The following is a 23,186-nucleotide window of genomic DNA, read 5'->3' as shown; positions in this document are numbered from 1 at the left end:
TATGTATGTATTTATTTATTTATTTATGTTCATTGTTAGTTGGTTTTATATTTTCTGTTGTGTTTCTATTCAGCTTCTTTTTGTCTCTTTCTCTAAAACTGTATATAATAAGTATATGTTGTATATAATAATCATTAGATTATAATATATAAACAAAAATAAATTTAAAAAATATTACAATTTGAAAACAAATGCACCTGAACGTGATGACACCTGCAACTGCTTAACGCTAACTTTAACATTGAAAATGCCATAGACATGCTAACGCGTTAGCATCGCTCATGTTTTTAAGTTATAAAATACATCTATCAACTGTTTCAGAAGACCATAACAGGTCGGTTTAACATAAAAAGGTAAATAATACTCACAGACGTATGTTCTTTAGGGTTTTAGCGGGGGAAAATTAAGCGAAAGAAAGAAAGAATAAACGAAGCAATCGAAGCACTGTTTCAATCTGCGAACCACTGCTTCGATTGGTTCAAGGTTCAAAGCAAAGCCACGCTGCAGAAAAGTTGATTACGGACCGCTGCAGGGTCTGTAATCAATGTAGAGAAATGATCATTTCCTGACAAACACCCCCCAAAATAACGGCGACTCTGAAAGACCGATAACAGAATCATTAAGCAAAAAGCTTATTGATGTCGGTGGATTGAATCATTTCTTAATGATACCCGAAAGGAACCGGTTCTCAATACCCATCCCTATTCGTGAATGAATCGATTCCCGTTTGTCTGTCTGTTATTGTGTCCGCCCGCGCAGTCTTTTAATAAGTTCCCTGCAACTGTGCAGTAGCCTAGCTCTAACGATGCATCCTGCCACGTTGCTAAAACCTGCCTAGTGCCTAAAGAGCAGAAGAAGCCTAATGCTTTTAAGAAGGGTTTCCATTCATGAAAGGGATTTTGCTTAGTTTTTAAAGCTTGATGGAGACCCTGCACTTACATTCCTGACTGTGAAGAATGAACAAATATCTCGTTTTTTGGCAGGGGGGCTGTCATCCATTACCAAATATCACCGAAGTCTAGCTCAAGAGAAAGAGATAGGGGCGGGGGGACGGGGGTCGATGGGCGGTCACGGCCACTGTGGGAAGTGTGCTGCTTGGAGTGACAAGTGGGATAGCCAACCAAGTTAGCGAGAAACGGGTAGCTAATCACCAGTGTTGCCACAGTTACTTTGATAAAGTAATCCAATTACTGATTACTGATTCCTCCTTGAAAAAGTAACTTAGTTACTTTGCTGATTACTCAATTGGAAAAGTAACTAAGTTAGATTACTAGTTACTTTTTTAGTTACTTTCCCCAGCTGCCGACAACAACCCTCTGCCACCTCAACATGACAATGAAACTTGTTTTGCAAAAACTCACTTTATAGTCACCCTTTCTTGGCTTCAATGAAAATAAATACTTGTTTTATAAAAAGTAAAATAATCTTTCTTGAACTCATATTTAACTGTTGACAGCACTGTAACAGTAAAACTTGCAATTTCTAACCTACATTGTTTATAAATGTAACTATTAAATTCTTTCTAACATTTTTCTAACATTTAAATTCTCTCTAAACATTTTACTTGTCGAAATTATTATTATTTTAAGTAGTATTAGTAGTTGTAGTAAAAAAAGGCTTCAAAAATCTAGGAGTGTTGTGGGGGGGCACATCCTTGCCCCACGCCCCCATTCCATCTGGATTCGCCCCTGCTTTGGCGTTTGAGCACAAAGAATGGATAACATTTATTTATGCAGAAAACATGACCAGATTTACAGGTAAGAAAGTTTTTTTGCGTTTTCACATCATGTGGTCCTCAGAAAGAGAGTTTAGGTGCATTTGAGTGGAAAATAGTGTTAGTTGTTGACACATCGCGGAGGATCAGCTGTTTTTAGCCGCAGATACGGAGGGGCTCAGCTCAGAATTCTAAATAAAGGAGAAAAAAGCATTAAAATGTCTTTGTAAATCTCAGTGCAGGTGTGCTGTTGTCACTGTGCTGTAAGAGGTGAGGACGAGTCGTAGCTGTTGCAGAAAAACGCGGATGAAAAGCTCACAGCAGTTCAGTCGAACCCCGACCCCCTGCCCACGGACCAAGTTTAATGCTGCTGTCGACCCATAATGCAAAAATAATAGTAACGCACAGTGACTTAGAGAAGTAACTTTAATCTGATTACTGATTTGGAAAGACTAACGCGTTAGATTAGTCGTTACTAAAAACAAGACAAGGATATCTACATTAAAGAGGGGGGCTTCGAGCAGTGGCATACATTTAACCCTTTATGTGCCATAATAATGGAGGACAGCGGTTTCATTGGTCGTGATTACACAGTAGGGGGCTGAATATTGGTAGGGACGTGACCCTAGCGTCCCTACCCAAAATTACGCCCTAGCTTCTAAAACTGAAAACGCCATTTTTGAAACCTAATAACACCTCGGAACTTAGTTCACGGATGTTAGCATGGTGACATCACAGGCTGGTAGCTAGCTGCAAAACTTTTGTTTGTGTGTAAACATGTCCTCTTTGTCAAATATTATGTAAAAGCTAGCAAGAAATAAATACTTCTAAAACCCCAAACGCCGTTTTTGAACCAAATAACACCTCTGAACTTATTTCACAGACGTCAGCATTGTGATGTCACAGGCTGGCAGCTAACTAGCTAAATTTATCTAATTTATACCTTGAAATGCACAGAGGGTGATCTACAAATATTCCTTCATTTGCATAACTGAATTTAATTTAACTTATTTCATTTATATAGCACCAAATCACAACAAAGTTGCCTCAAGGTGCTTCACCCAAGTAAGGTCTAACCTTACCAACCCCCAGAGCAAGAACACAGGCGACAGTGGTAAAGAAAAACTCCCTCTGAGGAAGAAACCTCAAGCAGACCAGACTCAAAGGGGTGGCCCTCTGCTTGGGCCATGCTACTGACAGAAATTACAAAACAATTCACAAAACAAATATACAGGAAATGTTGCCGGTGCACAGGACAGGAGGGCCTCAAAGGCCCATGCCTGTATGGGTGCGGTGGATAACTTCCGCTTTTGTCAAAAGCTCATGTGCGCACACACATGCAAAGCTTCCTGCAGACGCTGTTAAAACGTAAATATTGTTTTTGATTGACTGATTAATAGAAGTACTTCACTGAACAAGTGAAGTACAAATTTTGTAAGACAACCACTGATGGGCACAGTTCCGATAATCCGATAACCGATAATTATCGAAGATATAGTTTTCAATATCGGATTATCTTTTCAGATAACTTTGAAAACCATTATCGGACTAATTCTCTTCCGATAAATTTTTGTGTCGATAACGTGGTAAACAAAATTGAACAGATGTGTAGTTCTACCCTCTGTAAACAGAGGAAATCTGCTTCTAGAAGAAACCGCTCTATCCTCTGCAAGCAAAAGAGAACTGATCACCAAAAAAGCATTACGTTATAGTTCTAATTTTCTGGTGGGGGTGTCCATGCCTCTGCATCCCACACCCAACCAATTCACCAATTCACAACCACCACTCACCATGCCCCCCCACCCACCCCACCCCACCCCCGGCCCTGCCCCATCTGAAGCTGGATCTGGATCTAATTTATGTTCCTGCAGAATGATCTCTCCCTGCTGAGAAGCTCCTCCTCAGAGGAGACCCTGGCCCTGGAAGAGGTCCTTGGCAGCTTTGACTTCTTGTCCATTGACCTCAACGTAGACGACGACACTTCCTGTTTGGGCAGCGTGAGGCTAAAAGACAACGGGTGAGTTCACAGAATGAAACACACACACACACGGAGTATTGTTGATGAGCTACATCGATTATCTTCCTTAACACTCAACTACCATCTTTAATCCATCTTGACTACATGCCAGATTTATGCCAGAAATGAGGTCCAGGTTGTTAAAAGAAGCATTTCTCCTTTAATTCGGGTTGCCTTATATACACATGTTTAAGCTAACAGACAGCAGCTGGTTCATGCTCTGTTGGATTATTAGTGCAGCAGATAACTGAAACAGTCCTACAAATGGTGATACAAGCATCAAATTTAGCACAAATACAGCTTAGACACTACACTTTAAAAAATGACTGGCCACTTGAATTTTCAGTAGGCGGCCAGGTAGGGGTCAATTGAAGAATTACACGGGGGTCAAAATTTAAAAATGCTCCAGTCAAATTGAAAACTGCACCACATTATTTGCCTGATCATAAATATTACAAAAAGGTATAGTTTGGACTATCTGTGACTAAATGTTGTGGAGTTTTGGGCTAAAAACGGCAAGAATGGTGACAAAGGTCAGTTTCAGTTTATAAAGCTGAAAAGGTTTTAGTCATGCTCCGAAGAACCATTTTACTGGAAAAAGTCTGAAGGATCTAAAGGACACGGTTAGATGCTGAAGAGCTTCGCTCGTTCATGTCCGTGACATATACATATTAGTAGCTATAGATGTATTTTATATGTCTGTATAAGTACTGGGCCAAAGGTTTGACCTTGACTTGTGATCTTGACTTGGATCCAGTTTGATCCAACCTGGATCAAAACTCACACACAGGACCAAAAACAGTATCCTGAATCTGTTACTGTATGCGTGTGTAAATGTATCAGAAGAGCTGCAGTGAGATTTCTGACAAGAAAAAAAGAAAACTTTTAGCGAGAGAGATGACTCGGATCATCTGCCCCCTGGTGGACAAACTTCACTGCTTCAGTTTTTGAGAAGGTGATGAAGTGAAATTACAGTCTGTTTGTATTGGGGCATTTATTGTGTTTAACGTCATCTTTGTTTAAATGTTCAGGTAGAAAATTTGACCTCTGTTATCTTCCAGGATGTAACATTTAAAAAAGCTCTAATTTGTCACAGTTTTTAATCTTACTAAATATTTGACAGTTAAATTTTTCCTCCTGTTTATGTGACTCTCGCTTTGAGTTTTTGTCAAACAGCGCATCTCTTTGTGTTTTTAGCACACATTCCTTCCAGCAGAGCACGCTGAGGAGTCTGACCCATCTCTCCCAGAACAGCCAATCAGCTTCTGAGGAGGAGCTTGTCATCACCCCACTGACCTCTGGCAACTATAGTCTCGACCAGACTTTGGAGACTCACCTGGACATCTGCTGCATGCTGCTACAGGTACAAAATGTTCCCTAAATGTCCCAACAGGATGGACACAGACCACATCCTCCAAAATAAAAGCACTTCACCTTCAGACTCGTTTGTTTGTTGAGGATTGCGTGCAGGAGACTCACCTTTTCTTAATCTTGTTTTTGCCGTGAACCAGGCGGCAGCAGCGACAGACTTCAGTCCATCCAGGAGGGAACTGTTGGAGGAAATGAGTCTCCAGGCTGAAGTCCTGGACAGAGTCAGTGGCCTCCTGCTCGAGAAGAACGACAGCATCTCTGCCAGCGACAGTGAGCGCAACAACCTGCCTCTCACTTAGGAAATAATAACTTCTTTGATAGCGAGTTCCTAGCGGCTCATTCAATATGTAACCAGAACTGTTATGAGTGTTTTAATTTTTGACTAAAAAGCAGATTCTACAATTTGCACAATTTAGTCCTTAAATCACGTTACTGTATTGCATTTTGAAAGTTTTTTATTTTTAATTTTTTTAATTGGCATGAAAACATTTGAACACCGTTGGGACTTTTTCTTTTTTTTCTTCATGGCATCAAATTTTATTTTTCACAACTGTAAGTTATGCTTGTCAGAAGAAATTCCATCCTTCTAGACAATTTTGTATCTTAGAACTCAAGAACTGATCAGGCGGGCTGGATCTGTGGTTGGCATGAAGCTGGACTCTCCGGAACACTGGACAAACTGCTGGACATTATGGACGATGCCAGTCAACCTCTGCATGTCGTCATCAGCAACCAGAGGAGCCTCTTCAGCCACAGACTGCTGCTTCCCAAGTGCACAAAACTCCTGTGTCCCTCAGGCCATCAGACTGTACAACTCCTCACTCAGGGGAGGAGGAGTAACAGGAAGAAGGAGGATGGGAAGGAGAGGAACAGCCAGTAAACCAGTATTGATCAGTATGCTTGGTATTTATATTGTGTATTTGTATTTATATTTGCAAACTGTTTTCTTTTTTCTTTCACTTTTGATATTCTGTGTGCTTCTTACCCTGTGTGCTGCTACACAGTGCTGCTGGAACCTCAGTTTCCCTGAGGGAGTCTTCCCAAGGGATCAATAAGGTTCTGTCTAATCTAATGTAATCTAATCTGTAAAACTCTTAAAATTTAAATTTTTATATATTAATACGGGGAGGTCAGAGCTCTGCATGCCAAACAAACAAACAAACAAAAAAAAAAACCACGCATTTCTGACATTTGTAAATGCCTTTTTTTACTTTTCTCAGGTATGAAAATGTACCATAAGCCCTGAAACTAAGACTGCTTATTCATTTGAGAAGTTAATGTTTGGGAAAAATAAGACGGGCTGACTTACAGTTGTGTCCTTTCCTCTTATTGGTAATTATTTTTAAAATAGTAATTCCATTTTGTCTATATTAAAATGTCAAAAATGATCTCTTTCAGACTCACAGTGAAAACCAAAACCTGCAACATGACGTAAATTAAATCCTTCATTTTATTTTTGATGATTGATGTACTCGTGTGAATGCTGTATTTTGGGCTTTCACAGCCTCCAGGATTGTGTTTGGCATTCCCATTCCTGATATTTCCCAGATAATCAGAAAGTCCTAACCAGAGAGCAGAGATATTTTGAGGAACTGGAATCTAAAGTGAGAGCTTACTTTGTACAGATAAAGGGCCGGTCAAGTTCCTGAGTTCCTGTGTTTCTGTTCTCTATTTTCACAAAAATATTTTTAACATCCCGCCTACCGTGGAGCTGGTTCAGGTTCTCCTTCACGGGTAAATCAAGGTTCTGATGCTCCTCCTCTTCTTTAGTTCTCCCAAAGGTCCAGAGGACGAAGGATCTCCTGTTGTTTTGGGAGGAGTGTCTTGGTGACGGCAGCTCTCCGTTCTGTTGCCAAGTCGACAGCTTCTGCAGGTCGCTCAGGAAACGGTACACGCACAAGGTCAAAGCCAAGGAGCCCGGCCAATCAGAAAAAGGTGCAGTAGTGACGAAGTACTTTGTTTCAACTTTTGCACATGTCACTTTGTCCTGGTCAGGTTTTTTTCAAGTCCACACTTTTATTCAACTTCTATTCACATTTGTGAGGTTTTTGATTGAGAGATGTCTGGAACAAGCGTACTGAATCTCAAGGTCTCGACAGAGGTGTTTGGTGATGCCGATACGAGTCTTTAGGGTGCTGGTGCTTCCTGCCTCATTATATGGCTGTGAGACTTGGACAGTCACCAGGAACTTCAGGGAACTTCAGGTGGTGTCTCTTTGGTACTCCTTCTCATCAGAGGAACATTGGGGACTACTGGAATGACTTTTGGTCAAATGAACGGTTACTTAGGGACACTCAGATGAGGCGTACTGCATACTTTCATTCCCACTGAACGTCAGCTGGAACATTTTGGTCATGTGGACCGTTTTTCTGGACATGATCCACCACGCCTCAATGCTGAGGACCCTCGGAGCTGTTAAAGGGTTCCCATATTTCACCTGCGTGTGGCAGACAGATGGCTACTTTTGGGAGGTTAGGATTGACTGGCAGTCTGCTATCCAGGTTCCAGGGTGATTCCATTGTGCGATGGAGGCAGCAACATGCATGGCCTGACTGTGCATTTTTACATACATGTATGACGTGCTGGATGCCTTGCTGGAGAGGTGTTCTGGGCACGTCCCATTGGGAGAAGGCCCTGGGGAAGACCCAGGACACGCTGGAGGGACTACGTCTCTCGGCTGGGTTGGGAACACCTTGGGGTTCCCCCAGAGGAGATGGGGGAGGTGTGTGTGGATCGGGAGGTCTGGGAGGCTTTGCTTGAGCTGCTGCCCCCGTGACCCGACTCCGGATAAAGCATAAAGGGATGGATGGATGGATGGCTGGATGGATGGATGGCGTGTACATTTAAAGTAGCAGAAGTAGCAGCAGCAGCGTTGCCCAAACCAGACTCAATCATTTAACCTGTTGATGTGCAGTGGGTCAAATCTGAAGCATATAAACTGGAGTGCCATCTATCAGTAGGAAGGTTTTTGGCTCAATCCATGATTTCTCCTGTTTGTCAAAAGAAGACACTGCACCTTGTCCTGAATAACATGTGCTCCTTTTATCCTTCAAAGTCCACAGACCAAACATACGTTTGGTTATTAAACTAATTTAAGTTTGAAATATGTACTTTCTTCAACAAAGACAGCTGCTGTCTGTTCCGTCGCATGAAGTGGATGAGAGTCTATGAGTCCCTCAGTCAGAACACCAGTCTGAAGCAGGTCACTTCCCCAGCTAAGGCCAGTAGCCAGTTACAGTTGGGTGGATTGAGACAATGCAGGTTAATTGTCTTGTTCAAGGACACAAACAGGTAGCATGAGTGGGACTCGAACCCAGGTCTAGATATTGGTAGGGGAGCTCCTTAAACACAGAGATAACAAGTCTACATTGTTTTTGTTGGGGGGAATCACTCAAAATCTACAAGCAGTCTATCTATCACCTCTGCTTGTAAAACACTGGTGTTTTATTAGCAGAGCTTCAATGATGAAGCAATCAAACGTAACACTGACTTATGGCCGAGCTGAACCTTTTTTCGCTCCTTTGCAGTGTTTTCGTTGCTCCTGCAGGAGGTCCAGGCAGGCTGCCGGGCGGTGCCCAATCCTCGGCCACTCTGCGCCCCGGACAAAGTCACCATCTTCCAGCTGTCAGTGTATCTGAGGCGCTGGGATGTCCAGGACCTGGGAGAGCACATCTCACATGTCTCCAAAGAAGGTAAGTCCGATTACCTCACTCATCTGTTTACTTTTGTTGATCTCTGTGACACCGACTCTTCTGGACTTAAGGTGTCAGTTCATTTTTGAATAAGTCCCAGTCTCTAAAATGTTAGAAACTTAAGTGTCATAAGTACATAGAATCCCAAAAAGCATGTTGTTGGAGCAGCTGGAGTAAATGTTGGGTTTTGTTAAATTAAACACGATAAAGTAATTTTAAATTGTGAAGCTGTTTTTCTTGAACACAGGAGGCATCGTGTGCTTTGAGTGACTTTTTCTGACTCTTTAAATCATGTTGTATAAATTAGAGCAGCAATGACGCTCAGGTTTCTCCTGTTTTTCATCTACTTTTTCTTGGCCAAAGGTCTTCAGGAACCACATGAGCCCTTTCTTCAAAATAAATACGTCAATAAAACGGGAAGGGCATGCAGTAGAGCACAAGCACAGTCCTCTGTAGTTTCATTGCTGGATCCCTGCTTGCTCTGGATCAGCATAAAAATTTAATGGTTTCTTCCTTGAGCCATGGTTTTAATACAGTTTGAAGACCTCGTATCTGTGATTTGCACAGTATAGAAGAAGAAGAAAGGCCATCTTTTGTTGGGGCTTAGCACCAGATTCTGTTGCACTAAGTGAATAAATGTCTGTGACTCTGCCCGGACAAGACACCAGTCCACTGTAGGTTCCATTCCCAGCCAACACTGGTACTCGTTTAGAACTGGGAGGACTGGGATGGACTTTAGAGTTCAGTCCAGGCTGTGGAGATGTGATCACTGAGACTCAGCAGAAGAGTGACCAGGAGTGATCAACTGACAACTGATGACATCAGTGAACAGCTGAAGGTCCAGAGTGTGCCAAAGATTATTGAGCAGCACCTACAATGGCATGGACATGCAATGAGAATGGATACCATCAGGACCCCAGCGAGGTGGTGGGGTGGTGACCTATGACAAAGAGACCCAGAGGAAGACCAAGGAAGAGTTGGATGGACAACATCAGGGATGCTATAGATGTTAGAGGGTCATCCTTGGAAGATGTTGAGAGAACCCCCCCTTTTCCGGTTAGAATAGAGGGTATTCTGGCAGACAGACGGCAACGCCTACCTGGTGTCTGATGAAGATGAGGACTAGGATGATACAGGAGAAGTGTCTCATCCAAGGACACAGACAGATGGTGTGACCACAAATCGAACAGATATTGGTCGCCCAAGTCCTTGTCCCACTTTGTTACCTGTTCTCCATTTTGCACAATATTAATGCTGAAAATTTTAATTTTAAGTTACTCTTCTGTCCACAAAACATGAACTTTAAAGCAAATCAAAACCTTCTGATGACCGACTGTGAAATAAAAACCTAAATGGTCATCCATCAGAATTAACCTCAAACATAAAATTGTTTTTCTATTTGACAGTTTGTGGAACATTCACCAAACAAACCCATCATGTGACAACCATATTCTCGATGTCGTGTGTTACGGGCATTTTAATTCCATTATTAATGTCTCTCGTTGATTTCCATGTGTTTCAGAGTACATCCTATCAGCTCTGAGGAGTCCCAAAAGGAGGAGGGCTTTAAATAAACTCAGGGGTCGTGACTTCACAGAGCTCCTCCCACTGCAAAGCACACTGCAAACATTGGCTGCCCTGCAGATTGATTCCAGTCACAAAGTGTGCAAAGCAGCAGCGAGCTGCTTCAGTAGAGCTGCAGGCTGCAAGACCTTCAGGAGCAAGGTACCACCACCGCCGTGCAGCAAACTGCATCCTCTGTCTTCGTGTAGGTGGTGCATTGCGAACGTCTTGCACAGGGCGTAACAATGCTTTCCGGATGTCTGTTCATTGTGCACTGCACTGAGCTTTGTGTGTCGACTGATGTAGCCTGCAGAGATAATGTGCATGAGCGCATCTTTCATAGTAAAGGGAAGTTACAAGAGTTCATGCAGATTAGCTGCTGGCGCCTAAAGTAACATAACGACTGGTAACTGCAACCTAGAATCCAGGCGGGTGGGTCACCCACATGGGAAGTTCTCTAAAATCTCTTGAATGTGTAAGCAGATAATTCCTGGACTTCGTTACCCATTGATGATCCTCAAAGTGCTTTGAAATAATGCCTCACATTCACTCATTCACATGCACGCGCTCACACACCAGTGTTTGGAAAAATTTGGGTCATGGTCTCACACCGACCAACCTCTGACTGCAAAGTCCCTTCTTCAACCTGTTTTTTGACTGATTTATGGCCGCCGCTGATGATTAATCACCTCAGTGTGGCTGTTGATGACACAGATGGTCCTTGGGTAAGGAGAAAACATTTTTTATTATTTATTTATTTATTAGAATCATCCAGATCTTCCAAGGATGTATCATGGTGTTTTTCAAGAACTTTACAATTCTACAGTAACACCCCCCCCCCCACCCCCAAATTTAGACTTTGTAGCTCAACTTGGAATTAAAGTCTGTCCAAAATTCCTTTCCAAAACTTTTCCCCAAAATTTGACCTTAACCCCCAGTTGATAAGTATTTGTACAGACGACATGCTGCCATTTGTTTGGACATTATGCTGAATTATGACCTGATTTAAGACTAGGAAAGTGAATATTCTGTCATTTGTGTAGGTGGAGTTCAAATCTGTTTGTGCTTGTCGTCCGTCTCTGTTGTGTTTTTTGAAGATACGATGGACATTTTTTTTTTTCCAGTTCCCCCTTTGGCAACAGATTGTTGCTGGGGAGATAATAAATAAGTCCCACCTGTAACAGCAGCTTGCTTGAGAACATAACTGCAGTGCTGTTTGTGCTTCTTCTCCAGGCTGTTGTTTTCTACACAGAGAGCTTAAAGCATACAGACGTCCACATCCAGCAGGCCTCATGTGTGGCTCTCAAAAACCTTCGGGTGAGTAACACGTGATGACAAAACACGTGTTTTGTTGTATGTCAGCTTTGGCTTATGTGAGGTGTTGTCACCTGTTTGTGTGTTTCCCAGGCCTTAGAGAGCGTCGACCAGATCGCTGAATTGTGGAGGTCCATCGACGAGGATCTTCGCAGTTCTGCCAAAGAGACTGTGATCTCCTTTGGTAAAAATCACACCTACTCTGAGAGCATTTTTACACCGAGACCAATGAAAGAACATGAAATTGCAACTTTTCCAGGACATATTCTTGGTAGGACCGTTTAGGATATGTTCTGGCTCCTACTCAGTTCAGTACTTGCATGGACTGGGTGGTGGGTAGGACTGTGGAGAACAGTGGCAAAGGAAGCATCCAAGTCAAGTGGCTGTTTCCAGTAAAATAAAAAGAAGGGGGCAGGAGTTCCACTCCTCACTGTGTCCAAAAAGCCGAGCTCAGCCACCCTGCAAAGAGAATTTCATCCACCACTTCCTGTATGTTATTTTGATCACCGCACAAGGTCCATGGTCATAAATGAGAGTTCTAACTTAAATCAATCAGAGTCATCTTCTGAGTCAAGTCCACCTTAACCACAACAGTCCAAAGCAACGCTGATTGTGCATGTTCTCCTACTTAGAAAGATGTGAGAGGTCAGTAATTTTCATCATAGTTACACTTCAACTGTGAGAGACAAAATGAGGAAAAAAAATCCAGGAAATCACATTGTAGGATTTTTAAAGAATTTATTTGTAAATTATGGTGGAAAATAAGTATTTGGTCAATAACAAAAGTTCAACTCAATACTTTGTAACATAATCTTTGTTGGCAATGACAGAGGTCAAACATTTCTTGTAAGTCTTCACCAGGTTTGCACACACTGTGGCTGGTATTTTGGCCCATTCCTCCATGCAGATCTCCTCTAGAGCAATGATGTTTTGGGGCTGTCGCTGGGCAACATGGACTTTCAACTCCCTCTACAAATTTTCTATGGGGTTGAGGTCTGGAGACTGGCTAGGCCACTCCAGGACCTTGAAATGCTTTTTACGGAGCCACTCCTTTGTTGCCTGAGCGGTGTGTTTGGGATCATTGTCATACTGGAAGACACAGCCACGTTGCATCTTCAATGCTCTCACTGATGGAACGAGGTTTTGGTTTAAAATCTCACGATACATGGCCCAGTTCATTCTTCCCTTAACATGGATGCAGAAAAACAGCCCCAAAGCATGATGTTTCCACCCTCATACTTGATAGTAGATATGGTGTTCTTGGAATGCAACTCAGTGTTCTTCTTCCTCCAAACACGACGAGTTGCGTTTTTACCAAAATGTTCCATTTTGGTTTCATCTGACCACATGATATTCTTCTAATCCTCTTCTGGATCATCCATATGACCTCTTGCAAACTGGGCCTGGACATATACTGGCTTAAGCAGGGGGACACGCCTGGCACTGCAGGATTTGAGTTCCTCTCTGCGTAGTGTGTAGCCTTTGTTACTTTGGTACCAACTCTCTGCAGGTCATTCATCAGGTCCCTCCGTGTAGTTGTGGGATTTTTGCTCACCGTTCTCATGATCATTTTGACCCCACGGGATGACATCTTGCATGGAGCCCCAGATCAAGGGAGATTATCAGTGGTCTTGTATGTCTTCCCTTTTCTTACAATTGCTCCCACAGTTGATTTATTCACACCAACCTGCTTGACTATTGTAGATTCACTCTTCCCAGCCTGGTGCAGGTCTACAATTTTCTTCCTGGTGTCCTCCGACAGCTCTTTGGTCTTGGCCATGGGTGAGTTTGAAGTCTGACTTTGAGGCTGAGGATAGGTGTCTTTTATACTGATAACGAGTTCAAACAGGTGCCATTAATACAGGTAACAGGTGGAGGACAGAAAAGCTTCTTAAAGAAGTTACAGGTCTGTGAGAGCCAAAAATCTTGCTTGTTTGTGGGTGACCAAATACTTATTTTCCACCACAATTTACAAATGAATTCTTTAAAAATCCTACAATGTGATTTCCTGGATTTTTTTTTTCTCATTTTGTCTCTCACAATTGAAGTGTACCTATGATGAAAATTACAGACCTCTCTCATCTTTCTAAGTAGGAGAACTTGCACAATCAGCGACTGACTAAATACTTTTTTGCCCCACTGTATCTAGCAGAGTATCATGGATCTGGTCTAACAGTCCTGAATGGCATTCATACTGTGAAACCAGCAGCTTGGACTGGAGGTCTGGGTGTGTTGATTCCCAACAAAGAGACTTTAAAATCAACCAGGGCCAGCTGGCTCTGTTCTTTATTCAGTGGCTTTTATTTGTATTTTTGTGTCCGTCTGCAGGTAAAAAAGGATACCAGGCCTTCCAGAGGATGGAGCAGCTGCACACTGAGATGGAGGAGGTGGCTTACCGGAACCAAGAGACAGAAATTACCATTCTATAGGAGACAAGTGTGGACTCGATACAGGCTTCCAGTTAGATCAAAGCTGTGCCGTGTCAGTGATCTTCAGTCGCAGAATGAGAGACTAAACTCAAACCATTGCAATTCATGAGCCGGCACTGAGGAAGGACGCCAGGACGAGGACACTTAGCTTCCAGGAAACCGAATGACCTTCATAAGAAATGCCTCCAAAAGGGATGACTGCAGAGGAAGAGCTAACGACGGCGATGACAGATTTCGCACCTGCACTATTAAGGAATTTTAATTTTGTTCCATGGCTTTGTGTCCCCGTTTGGACAGAGAAGGAACTGCACCTGTCGCTTGAATGTATTTTTCTCTTAAAGGAACGCTGCTCCTCTGGCATTTACTTAAGCTCATAAACAGACTTGGTTTTTTTTAGATTGCTCTTGTCTTTTGTACAATGCTTTTTGGGTGTTTTGACAGCAAAGAAGATGAAAAAAAAGGTGTGTGGTCTTTCTTTCATCTTTTTAATTCTTAATAAAATGTCACAGGCATGAGAAATTAAAGGCCAAAATATGACTATTTTACTTTGCACAAGTGAACAGCGTAACATTCGCTGCTGTTGTTCATTCTCTTGAGTGACACAGACGCCTCCATTAATGCTGATATTTTGTTTGCTCTGTCCTCAAACTCATTAACTTAAAGGACATATTTCACTCCAATCAACACTACCTTTTAAAAAATGATATACTAGATTATGAATCATTACTTCCAACTCTAACTTGAGCGAGTCCCAATGTAGCTGATAACAATAAAATTATTCATACAGCGTCTGAAAAATACACAGATTCTGAGCTATTGTTGACTATGGCTTTAATTTGGCTTTTCAAATTCTTGTATTTCGCAATCAACAAATGTCCATCTCTGCCTCTTTGTAACCTGCAGTGTATTCAGAAAAAACAAAACAACAACATCACATACATCTCAATCAGACTGAGTAATGATTACATACATATGAGATCAGATTTTAAGGTTCTGTTATGTACCTATGAAATTGTTCATGGACTGGGACCTCCTTACATAGCTGACCTAATTAAACCCTACGTACTGGCTCGGGCTTTGTGTTCTCAGGGTGCAGGACTACTTAGTGTCCCTAGGGTGAATAAGAAGTCTGCGGGTCATAGAGCTTTCTCTTATTGTGCCCCTGTTCTGTGGAATGATCTCCCTGCGTCAATAAAACAGTCAGATTCTGTGGAGACTTTCAAGTCCAGACTTAAGACCCACTTATTTTCCCTTTCATATGGCTACCATACTGGCATAGTATGTTACTATGCTTTTTACCCTTTTAAATTAATTTTAATCCTAAAGAGAACGTGTTGCGGTCTCAACTTTATCTAAAGTCTGGGTCTTTTAGTGAAGCTTAGCGCTACTGGCTGGCGATCACCTAAGTATTTCTTCTGTTTTTCTTGTTGCTTAATGCTGACAAATTATACTGTATTTGTTGTCTTTCCAATGCCTGACTGTTTTTTCCTCTCTGTTTGAGGTGCAGCTTCATCCAGACATAGATCCACCCGCATGGACTCACAAAATTTCATGTATATTTGTATTGTTAATTGTGTCTATAGCATGGCCCAAGCAGAGAGTCACCTCTTTGAGTCTGGTCTGTGTAGAAGAATTTTTAGGTCCATATTTGAACTGTGATGAACTATCAAGTGTCCTGATCCGCAGGTGTTCAACCCAAAAAAAGGGCTCTATTAGTCATTCAGTCTGTCAGGGGCTTTCCAAGGCCTTTTAGGTGCTTTCCCGCAGGCCACGTGCAGGGGCCTCAGGCCAGCTGCACGTGTGGCTGAGGCCACGTGCGGAGGGGGCCTCAGGCCAGCTGCACCTGTGGCTGAAGGTCTTTTAAAAAAATCAGTTGTAAATCCTTCATGTTTTAATGGGAGCATTTGTCACATTGAAATAATGGCCTAACACCTGCTTAGGGTTCACTAGAGGACGCTTCCAATAGAAAACCATGTCTTGGGAATGAAATAAATAAAAAAGTCGAAGGAGGAGCGATGCCCGCGGGTCTCCAATAAATAGACGAGCGCGGTTGTCATATTCAGTCTCTCTAGAGGACTCAGTTTGTCTAAGCTTTGTGTCAAAGGCTTAAATAAACTTAAAAACTCTGTGCATTTTATCTTGCTTAAGGCTGAATTATTCTAAAGTGTTGTGTCCTTTTTCTAGCATATCACTTGCAATTAGTTTGTGTTATCTAAAAGAAGACATCCAGAGAAGACTAAAGACGAGCCGCGACAGAACTTGGCGAGCCAGCTTCAGGAGGGTCCAGGGGCATTCCGGCAGCCTGGGGCAGTCCAGCTCATCCCTCCAGACCGTAAATAACAGTGATCACGACTAAAAGGTAAGCAGAAACCTTTTATAATTTCTGCACGATCTGGAGGAGTGAGTCGGGATTTCCGCCCAGGTTGACAGGTGATATTTTTTAATTGCCTCTTACCCAAAAGAACCTGGACTAAGAAAATTGATAAGAGACTAAAAAAGATAAGATTGAAAATTATCAGGCCTTGTAGATAAAATGCTCAGAAGGTGTGTGTGTTCCCGGGAAAAAGAATGTCTATGTGAGTGAAAGGTCAGGAATGTTCATGAACTCTGGTGCGGAAAAAGAGTGCGTGAAGAACTAACCTGAATGCTTGGAGAATAATTGGTGTTGAAATTCGTTACTAACGTGCCGGCTGATAGCATGCGCTGTAGGGGTTAATTTAGGGGAGTATACTGACAAATAGATACAAGGTAATACAAGGTTATTTAAAGAGTTTAACAGAGACTGAAGTGAAATAAGTGAGAAAAAGAGTTTAACAAGAGAATACGTGCAGAGAAAGCACAAGATAAGCGCCTGAGGGGGCGCAGTAGAAATACCGCACATGATAAAGAGATTTAAAGAGGAAAGTGCAAAGTGGCACTGCTGACAGTAAGTAAAAGAGCTCAATAAAGGACGTCATTTTTTAAGAAAAGAGAAAAACTATAAAAAAAAATAAAAAAAAATAAATGAAGAGTTAGTGCAGAATACATGAGAATTAATGAAGCAGAAAATAGTGCAGTAAGGCACCAGATACACGCTTGTGGGGCGTGGGAGAAGAATAAGTAATTAAGTACACAGTAATATGAGTTTTTTTTATAAGAAAAGAAAAAGAGAATATTTTCAGTGCAAAGGCACATTAAGCTCATGAGGAGCTCAGTAAGTGAAGAAAAAAGGTAGAAGAAAGTGCAGAAAGGCACAGGATACGCACGCGAGGCGCGGTAAGGCGTAGAAATAAATGAAATATTGTATGCTCAGAAAGGAGCTTGTGAAAATAATATAGTAAGCACAGGATACGCACGCGAGGCGTGGTAAGGCATAGAAATAAATGAAATATTGTATGCTCAGAAAGGAGCTGGTGAAAAATAATATAGTAAGCACAGGATACGCACGCGAGGCGCGGTAAGGCGTAGAAATAAATGAAATATTGTATGCACAGAAAGGAGCTTGTGAAAATAATATAGTAAGCACAGGATACGCACGCGAGGCGCGGTAAGGCGTAGAAATAAATGAAATATTGTATGCTCAGAAAGGAGCTGGTGAAAAATAATATATTAAGCACAGGATACGCACGCGAGGCGCGGTAAGGCGTAGAAGTAAATGAAATATTGTACGCTCAAAGAGGGCTTGTAAAAAGTAATATATGAAGTTGCTGACAGCGCCGGAGAAGCTGTCTAACGTGAAGAAGAGATACATGCTTAAACAGAACACATTGGTGTTAAGTGAATAAAAAGGTTGTTTAAAGCCGCGGAGTGAAAAGTGGCAGAAGTCTAGATAGGGATATATAGAAAGTTGTTTTTAATAATTTTTGTGTATAAAGCTGTTGAAAATTGTGTGTGGGAGAATGGAGAGTAAGCGGGGAGGTGCAAGCAAAAAGCTGTGAGGGCTTGCAAGCTGGCTGACATACAAGATTAATGTGAAAGAGTACGAGGGGGAGGTATTTAGACCCAACAGGAGGACTTGGGAGGTGCATGACAGGCAGAGAGGAAAGTGTGAAACAGAGACAGAGAAGAAAAAGACAGGAGAAGAGTGCTATGTAAATATATTATTTCAAAGAAAGAAAACTAATAAACAAATATAGCAGAAAAAGACTAGAAGCAGAAAGTTAAAAAAATTAGAAGGAAAATAGAAAGTCGGGAGCAAAGACATTAGGAAGTGTTAGGGTTGTAAGAGGATTAAATAAATAAAATTGGTTATAAATCAAAAGAGATAAAGCTTAGATTATAGTGAAAAAGCTGACAGACTGATCAATGCTTGGGACAGTCATTGATGGGAGACTTAAGTGATGATGAAATAATACTCCCAGAACATTACTTGACTGACGGAGACATCGAAACCCAGGGAATCAGGACACATTTTTGGCTGGAAAGGACCTATTTTGACAGGGTAGGAGCAGAACATTGGCAGGACGAACAAGAGATCAATCAGAAATTATGGCAGATTACTAAGGTAATCAATCTGAAGCAAAAGAAAGAACAATTCCCTCTAATTAATTGGGAGCTGCTGATAAGACGTCTGTGGCATCAGGGTTTAACCCCGTGGCTGGAGCTGCTTTGTGCTGACCCTAATAAAGAACTTAGCATACCATTAAATCATTTAATAACACTGCCAGCCGATCCAGGTGAAGAACTGTTTCCTAGGTTGACTCTGACTGTGGTCCCAAGGAAGGTTCGGTGGGAAACAGGTAAATTTTCATATTTAGTTAAAGAAAAAGAAGACGGGCATAGCAGTTGGAAATTTAATCCTTTTAAGGGTTTAAAATACAAAACAGGTGTTACAGCCAGCAAGTTATTGGTCTGGATCAGGACAGCCCCTGAGGGACTACCAGAACACCATAGAAACACCTCACATAGCGTTTGTCAGGGTTACATGGGTAACTCTCAAGGTCAAGGTCGGGAAAGTACCCCGCTAGACTTAGTACTAAGAAAATATCCAGGAAAACGCACTAAGGCCAACCAATGTATGAGAAAGTGGCACAAAAGGTCACATGGGGGCAGGCAATGGCCTTTGGAGGGATCATTTGATCCGGTGATGTGTGAAGCAGTTGCGGTAGAAATACAGAAAAAAGAAATTAAAGATCAGCAGAAGAACGTAAAAAACAACAAAAAACGCACTGAAGAAAAAGAAGTTTTGGCCTTGTTCAAGCAGGAAGCACAGAGGCTACAGCAGAAAAGAGAAAAAATGACAGAGGAAAGATCCAAAGAGACTAAAGCCAGTGCACCGAGCTGGGAATCAGAGCCACCCCCATATAAACGTCATGATATGGGAAAGACAGCTGGACAATTTGTATTAGGAACTCGTGAAGAGGACCAAGGCATGGATGTGGAGGGCAAATTCACACTGACACTAAAAGCTCGAGAGCCACAAGGAGACAGGTCCTCAGTCTGTCAAATGGATCATACAAGGTCTCCAAGTCCGAAAGTAAGTGGTCGCACACCACGACCAGCAGGGGGGGCCACAAATAACAGTGACACGGAGGCAGACGAGGATAAAGAGAGAGACCTGAAGGCTCCGCCTGCACATCGAGGTCCACTGAAAACCGTCCCCTCCCACCATAAGTCAGCCGACTGGACCTTCACAGGCTATAGAGGCTCCGAAGAGTGGCACAAGAGCTTCTGTGACACACTGGATCTGGCCAGAAGAGATAATGAAGAACTAGCTGAGCAACTTCGGCTAGCGAAGGAAAGAATACAAAGACATAGGGACGCAGAGGAAAGAAGAATATTACAACAATCGACGCCCAATCAAGGGAATCACATTATAGAGCCACCCACCCGAAAAATTTCTGGTGAGATCATCATTGAGAGTGCAAAAGAGGCCCGACTCAGGCAAAGACAACAATGTGTAGCCAAAGACATAGCGGCTTTAGAACAGAATATAACCGACTGGATGGACTGCCTGGAACCAGTCAGTCGCACTCGATCTGGAAGACAGTATGGAGCCCCCACAGAAGAAGAGGAGGACGAAGACCTCATATGCCCATTGGTGGTTAGAAATGGTCATCATGTGTATACCCCATGGAGCTGGACAGACATGGTGGGGCTGGCCAACAGGCTGCCAGACATCACCCAAGGAGCTGGGAGATGGATAACTGCCTTAGAAGAGGGCACTGCAGGGGTAACCTTGTCTTTAGGTGACATAAAAGCCTTGCTAATGCATGTCATGGGAAAACATGACACTGAAGAATTAGCAGGAAAGGTTGGACTAACACAAATGATGGGCACTAATCAACATGATGAAGTCCCCTTTAATCGCTATAGAAACTCCATGTGGGAAGGACTGAGAAGAAAGTACCCTGAGGTCTTGGATCCCTCTAAATTGGATGATGAGGAGTGGACACCTGAAGAGTGCCCAAAGAAGTTCCTGCACCGATTCCAGAAGAGATGGGCGGAGGAAACAGGAAATGCATGGAACCACTCTCCAGCAACTGAAATCCTGTTTAAAATAACTGTAAAAAAAGGCTCTACCAGATGAGGTTCAGAAAGCCCTAGATGGAGTTGTGGGACTATCAAAAATGAATTGGGCTTTATACTCTGAGCATATTTGTCACCATCTTGAAATCTACAAGAAAGAAAAACAAAAAGAAGAAGATGCAGCAAAATCCCTGATGAAAAAATTGGTGCAGATGCAGTTGGGAGAGCTAACCAAAGTCAAGAAAGAAAAAACAAAGACCCAGGCACCAGTGATGACCCCTGTTCCTTCTGAGTCGGCAAGCACAGGCCCTACGGCAAACACTGCTGCCACCATACAGGCACCTGTGGTAACAGCCACACAGAGCCCCCAGGGAGCAGCAGGGAGCACTGCTGCAGGAGAAGTCTCAGCACCAGTGGAGCATCACTATCACTACCATAGCACTGGCACACCCGGAAATGGACCCACCTACAGTCATGGGTGGAGAGGAGAGTCACGGAACTTTCAAGGTCAAAGAGGAGGGTGGCGAAGAGGATCTCGCCAACCTTCATTTGGAAGCAGATTCCAAAACTCAGCTCCCAGGAACAGTCAAGCGGGACCGCCTATGGGACCAACACCCCCAATAGGGGATCAACCCTCTAATGAGTGTTGGAGCTGTGGACAACCTGGACATCGAATGAGAAATTGTCCGGCCCGACCTTGGGTTGGACCCTCTGCCTATTGGCAATAGGGAGGCCTAGAGAAGACAGAGGGGGAAACGGTGGCATTGGCTATTTCGATGATACCTAAGGAAGAGCCAACCGTCACCGTTAATATACAAAACAGAGATTTCCCTTTCATGGTGGATACAGGGGCAACATACTCTTGCATAGGGAAAATGGGCGCTCATCTCCCCCTCTCTGGGTCTGTAATTAAGACCATCGGCTTCTCTGGGAAAACTCAAATAATACCTTTTACACGCCCACTTCCTGTAACGATTGCAGGAAAAACAATTGAAGCACCCCTGTTATACTCACAAAATACACCTGTGAATTTGCTGGGAAGAGACATTTTATGTAAACTACAAACCCAGATAGTGTGTACCCATCAAGGACTGCAAATACACTTTCCTGACGAAGCACTCACCAACATTATGGTGCTTATGGACATGGAAAACAAGGTCCGACCTGTGCAACCCATGGTATACTGGCTGAAGTTACAACCAGAAAATTCAAATCTTCAACTGGAATGGGAAAAATGGAAGCCCTGGGCAGAACAACACTATGAAGCAGTATGTACACCTAGTTTACCTTTACATGTCACCCTGATGTTCGATGCCAAACAAGAACAAACTGACTATGCATGCTGCTGGGATGCATTGATGAATCAACGGCTGTTTCACATAACCACCACAGAAATTTATTTAGGCCCCCAAGGGGCCGCAGCTTCTGTCAAGCTAACTTCAGCTGAACAACAATGGTATCAAGTGCCGAATGCCACACCTCATGTGACCCTTTTAGTCTCAGAAAAGTACGAATCCCATGACCTAGGTCCAATGGTAAAGACAGCCTCAGAAGTTGAAGAATGGCAAAACATGGAAAGTCCACAAGTACATCTGTCAAAAGACCAGCAGTTTATACGAATTAATTTAAAAGTAAATGATGAGGCTATAGCTCAAAAAGTGGAGCTCAATCCTAGACCAGAGGGACAGATGGTGTTATCGGCCCAACAAGAGAAATTGTTAGAGCAAATACCACCAGTGGTGTGGTCCAAAAGCAAAACGGATGTAGGACTAGTAAAAACAGCCTTACCAGTAAAAATAAAAGTAAAACCGGGAGCAAAACTGCCTCACCAAAGGCAGTATCCATTAAAACCTCAGGCTATTGAAGGCATAAAACCAGTAATTAAGGGACTAATGGCAGCTGGAGTTCTAATAAAAACTGCAAGCCCATGCAATACTCCTATCTATCCTATCCCTAAAAACAATACCAAAGAGTATCGGCTGGTACATGATTTGCGTCCTATCAATGCAATAATAGAAATGGATGCACCTATAGTACCTGATCCGCATACTATACTATCAAGCATCCCTGCTGGAGCAAAATGGTACACAGTAATCGATCTGTGTTCAGCCTATTTCAGTGTGCCTGTGCACCCAGACTCACAACATTTGTTTGCATTCACATTTCTGGGACAACAGCTAACGTATACACGGCTACCTCAGGGACTGAACCTGTCCCCAGCCATCTTTAACAAAGTCCTGGCTGAAGATTTACAACACCTTGATATACCCAGTACATTGGTGCAATATATGGATGATCTCCTTATTGCATCAGAGACTCAAGAACAGTGTGAAAAAGATTCATTAATTGTATTGCATGCATTGGCAGATGGAGGTCATAAAGTAAGTAAGGACAAATTGCAGTTCTGCAAACAACAAGTAGAATACTTGGGAAGACAGTTGTGTGGGACCACGCGATGTATAGCCCCAAGCCAAGTGGAGGCTATAATCAAGGCTCCCAAACCCCAAACAGTGGGACAGATGCTTTCATTCCTTGGGATGGCAGGGTACAGTCGGCCGTGGATTTGTGATTATGCTATAAAAACTGCACCTTTGCGTGCCATGATTAGAGCAGTGGGGCAAACAAGCAATGCAGCTCTC

General features: G+C 42.7%; 1 protein-coding gene across 1 annotated transcript in view; it reads left to right on the top strand.

The window, feature by feature from the left end:
- Positions 1-14,501, top strand: part of ripor3 (RIPOR family member 3) — a 72,091-nt gene extending 57,590 nt beyond the window's left edge. Inside the window, 9 exon segments of the mRNA XM_034165955.1 lie at positions 3,586-3,731; positions 4,929-5,094; positions 5,243-5,372; positions 6,873-7,037; positions 8,630-8,794; positions 10,317-10,519; positions 11,591-11,674; positions 11,765-11,855; positions 14,000-14,501. Of these exon segments, the coding sequence (XP_034021846.1) occupies positions 3,586-3,731; positions 4,929-5,094; positions 5,243-5,372; positions 6,873-7,037; positions 8,630-8,794; positions 10,317-10,519; positions 11,591-11,674; positions 11,765-11,855; positions 14,000-14,100 (1,251 nt within the window). The 3' untranslated portion in view covers positions 14,101-14,501.
- The last annotated feature ends 8,685 nt before the right edge of the window (positions 14,502-23,186 follow it).

The sequence above is a fragment of the Thalassophryne amazonica genome, chromosome 3 (genome assembly GCF_902500255.1).
Source record: "Thalassophryne amazonica chromosome 3, fThaAma1.1, whole genome shotgun sequence".
NCBI classification, from domain to species: Eukaryota; Metazoa; Chordata; class Actinopteri; order Batrachoidiformes; family Batrachoididae; genus Thalassophryne; species Thalassophryne amazonica.
Note: the sequence above shows the minus strand (reverse complement) of the source record. Positions and strands in the feature narration are given on the sequence as shown.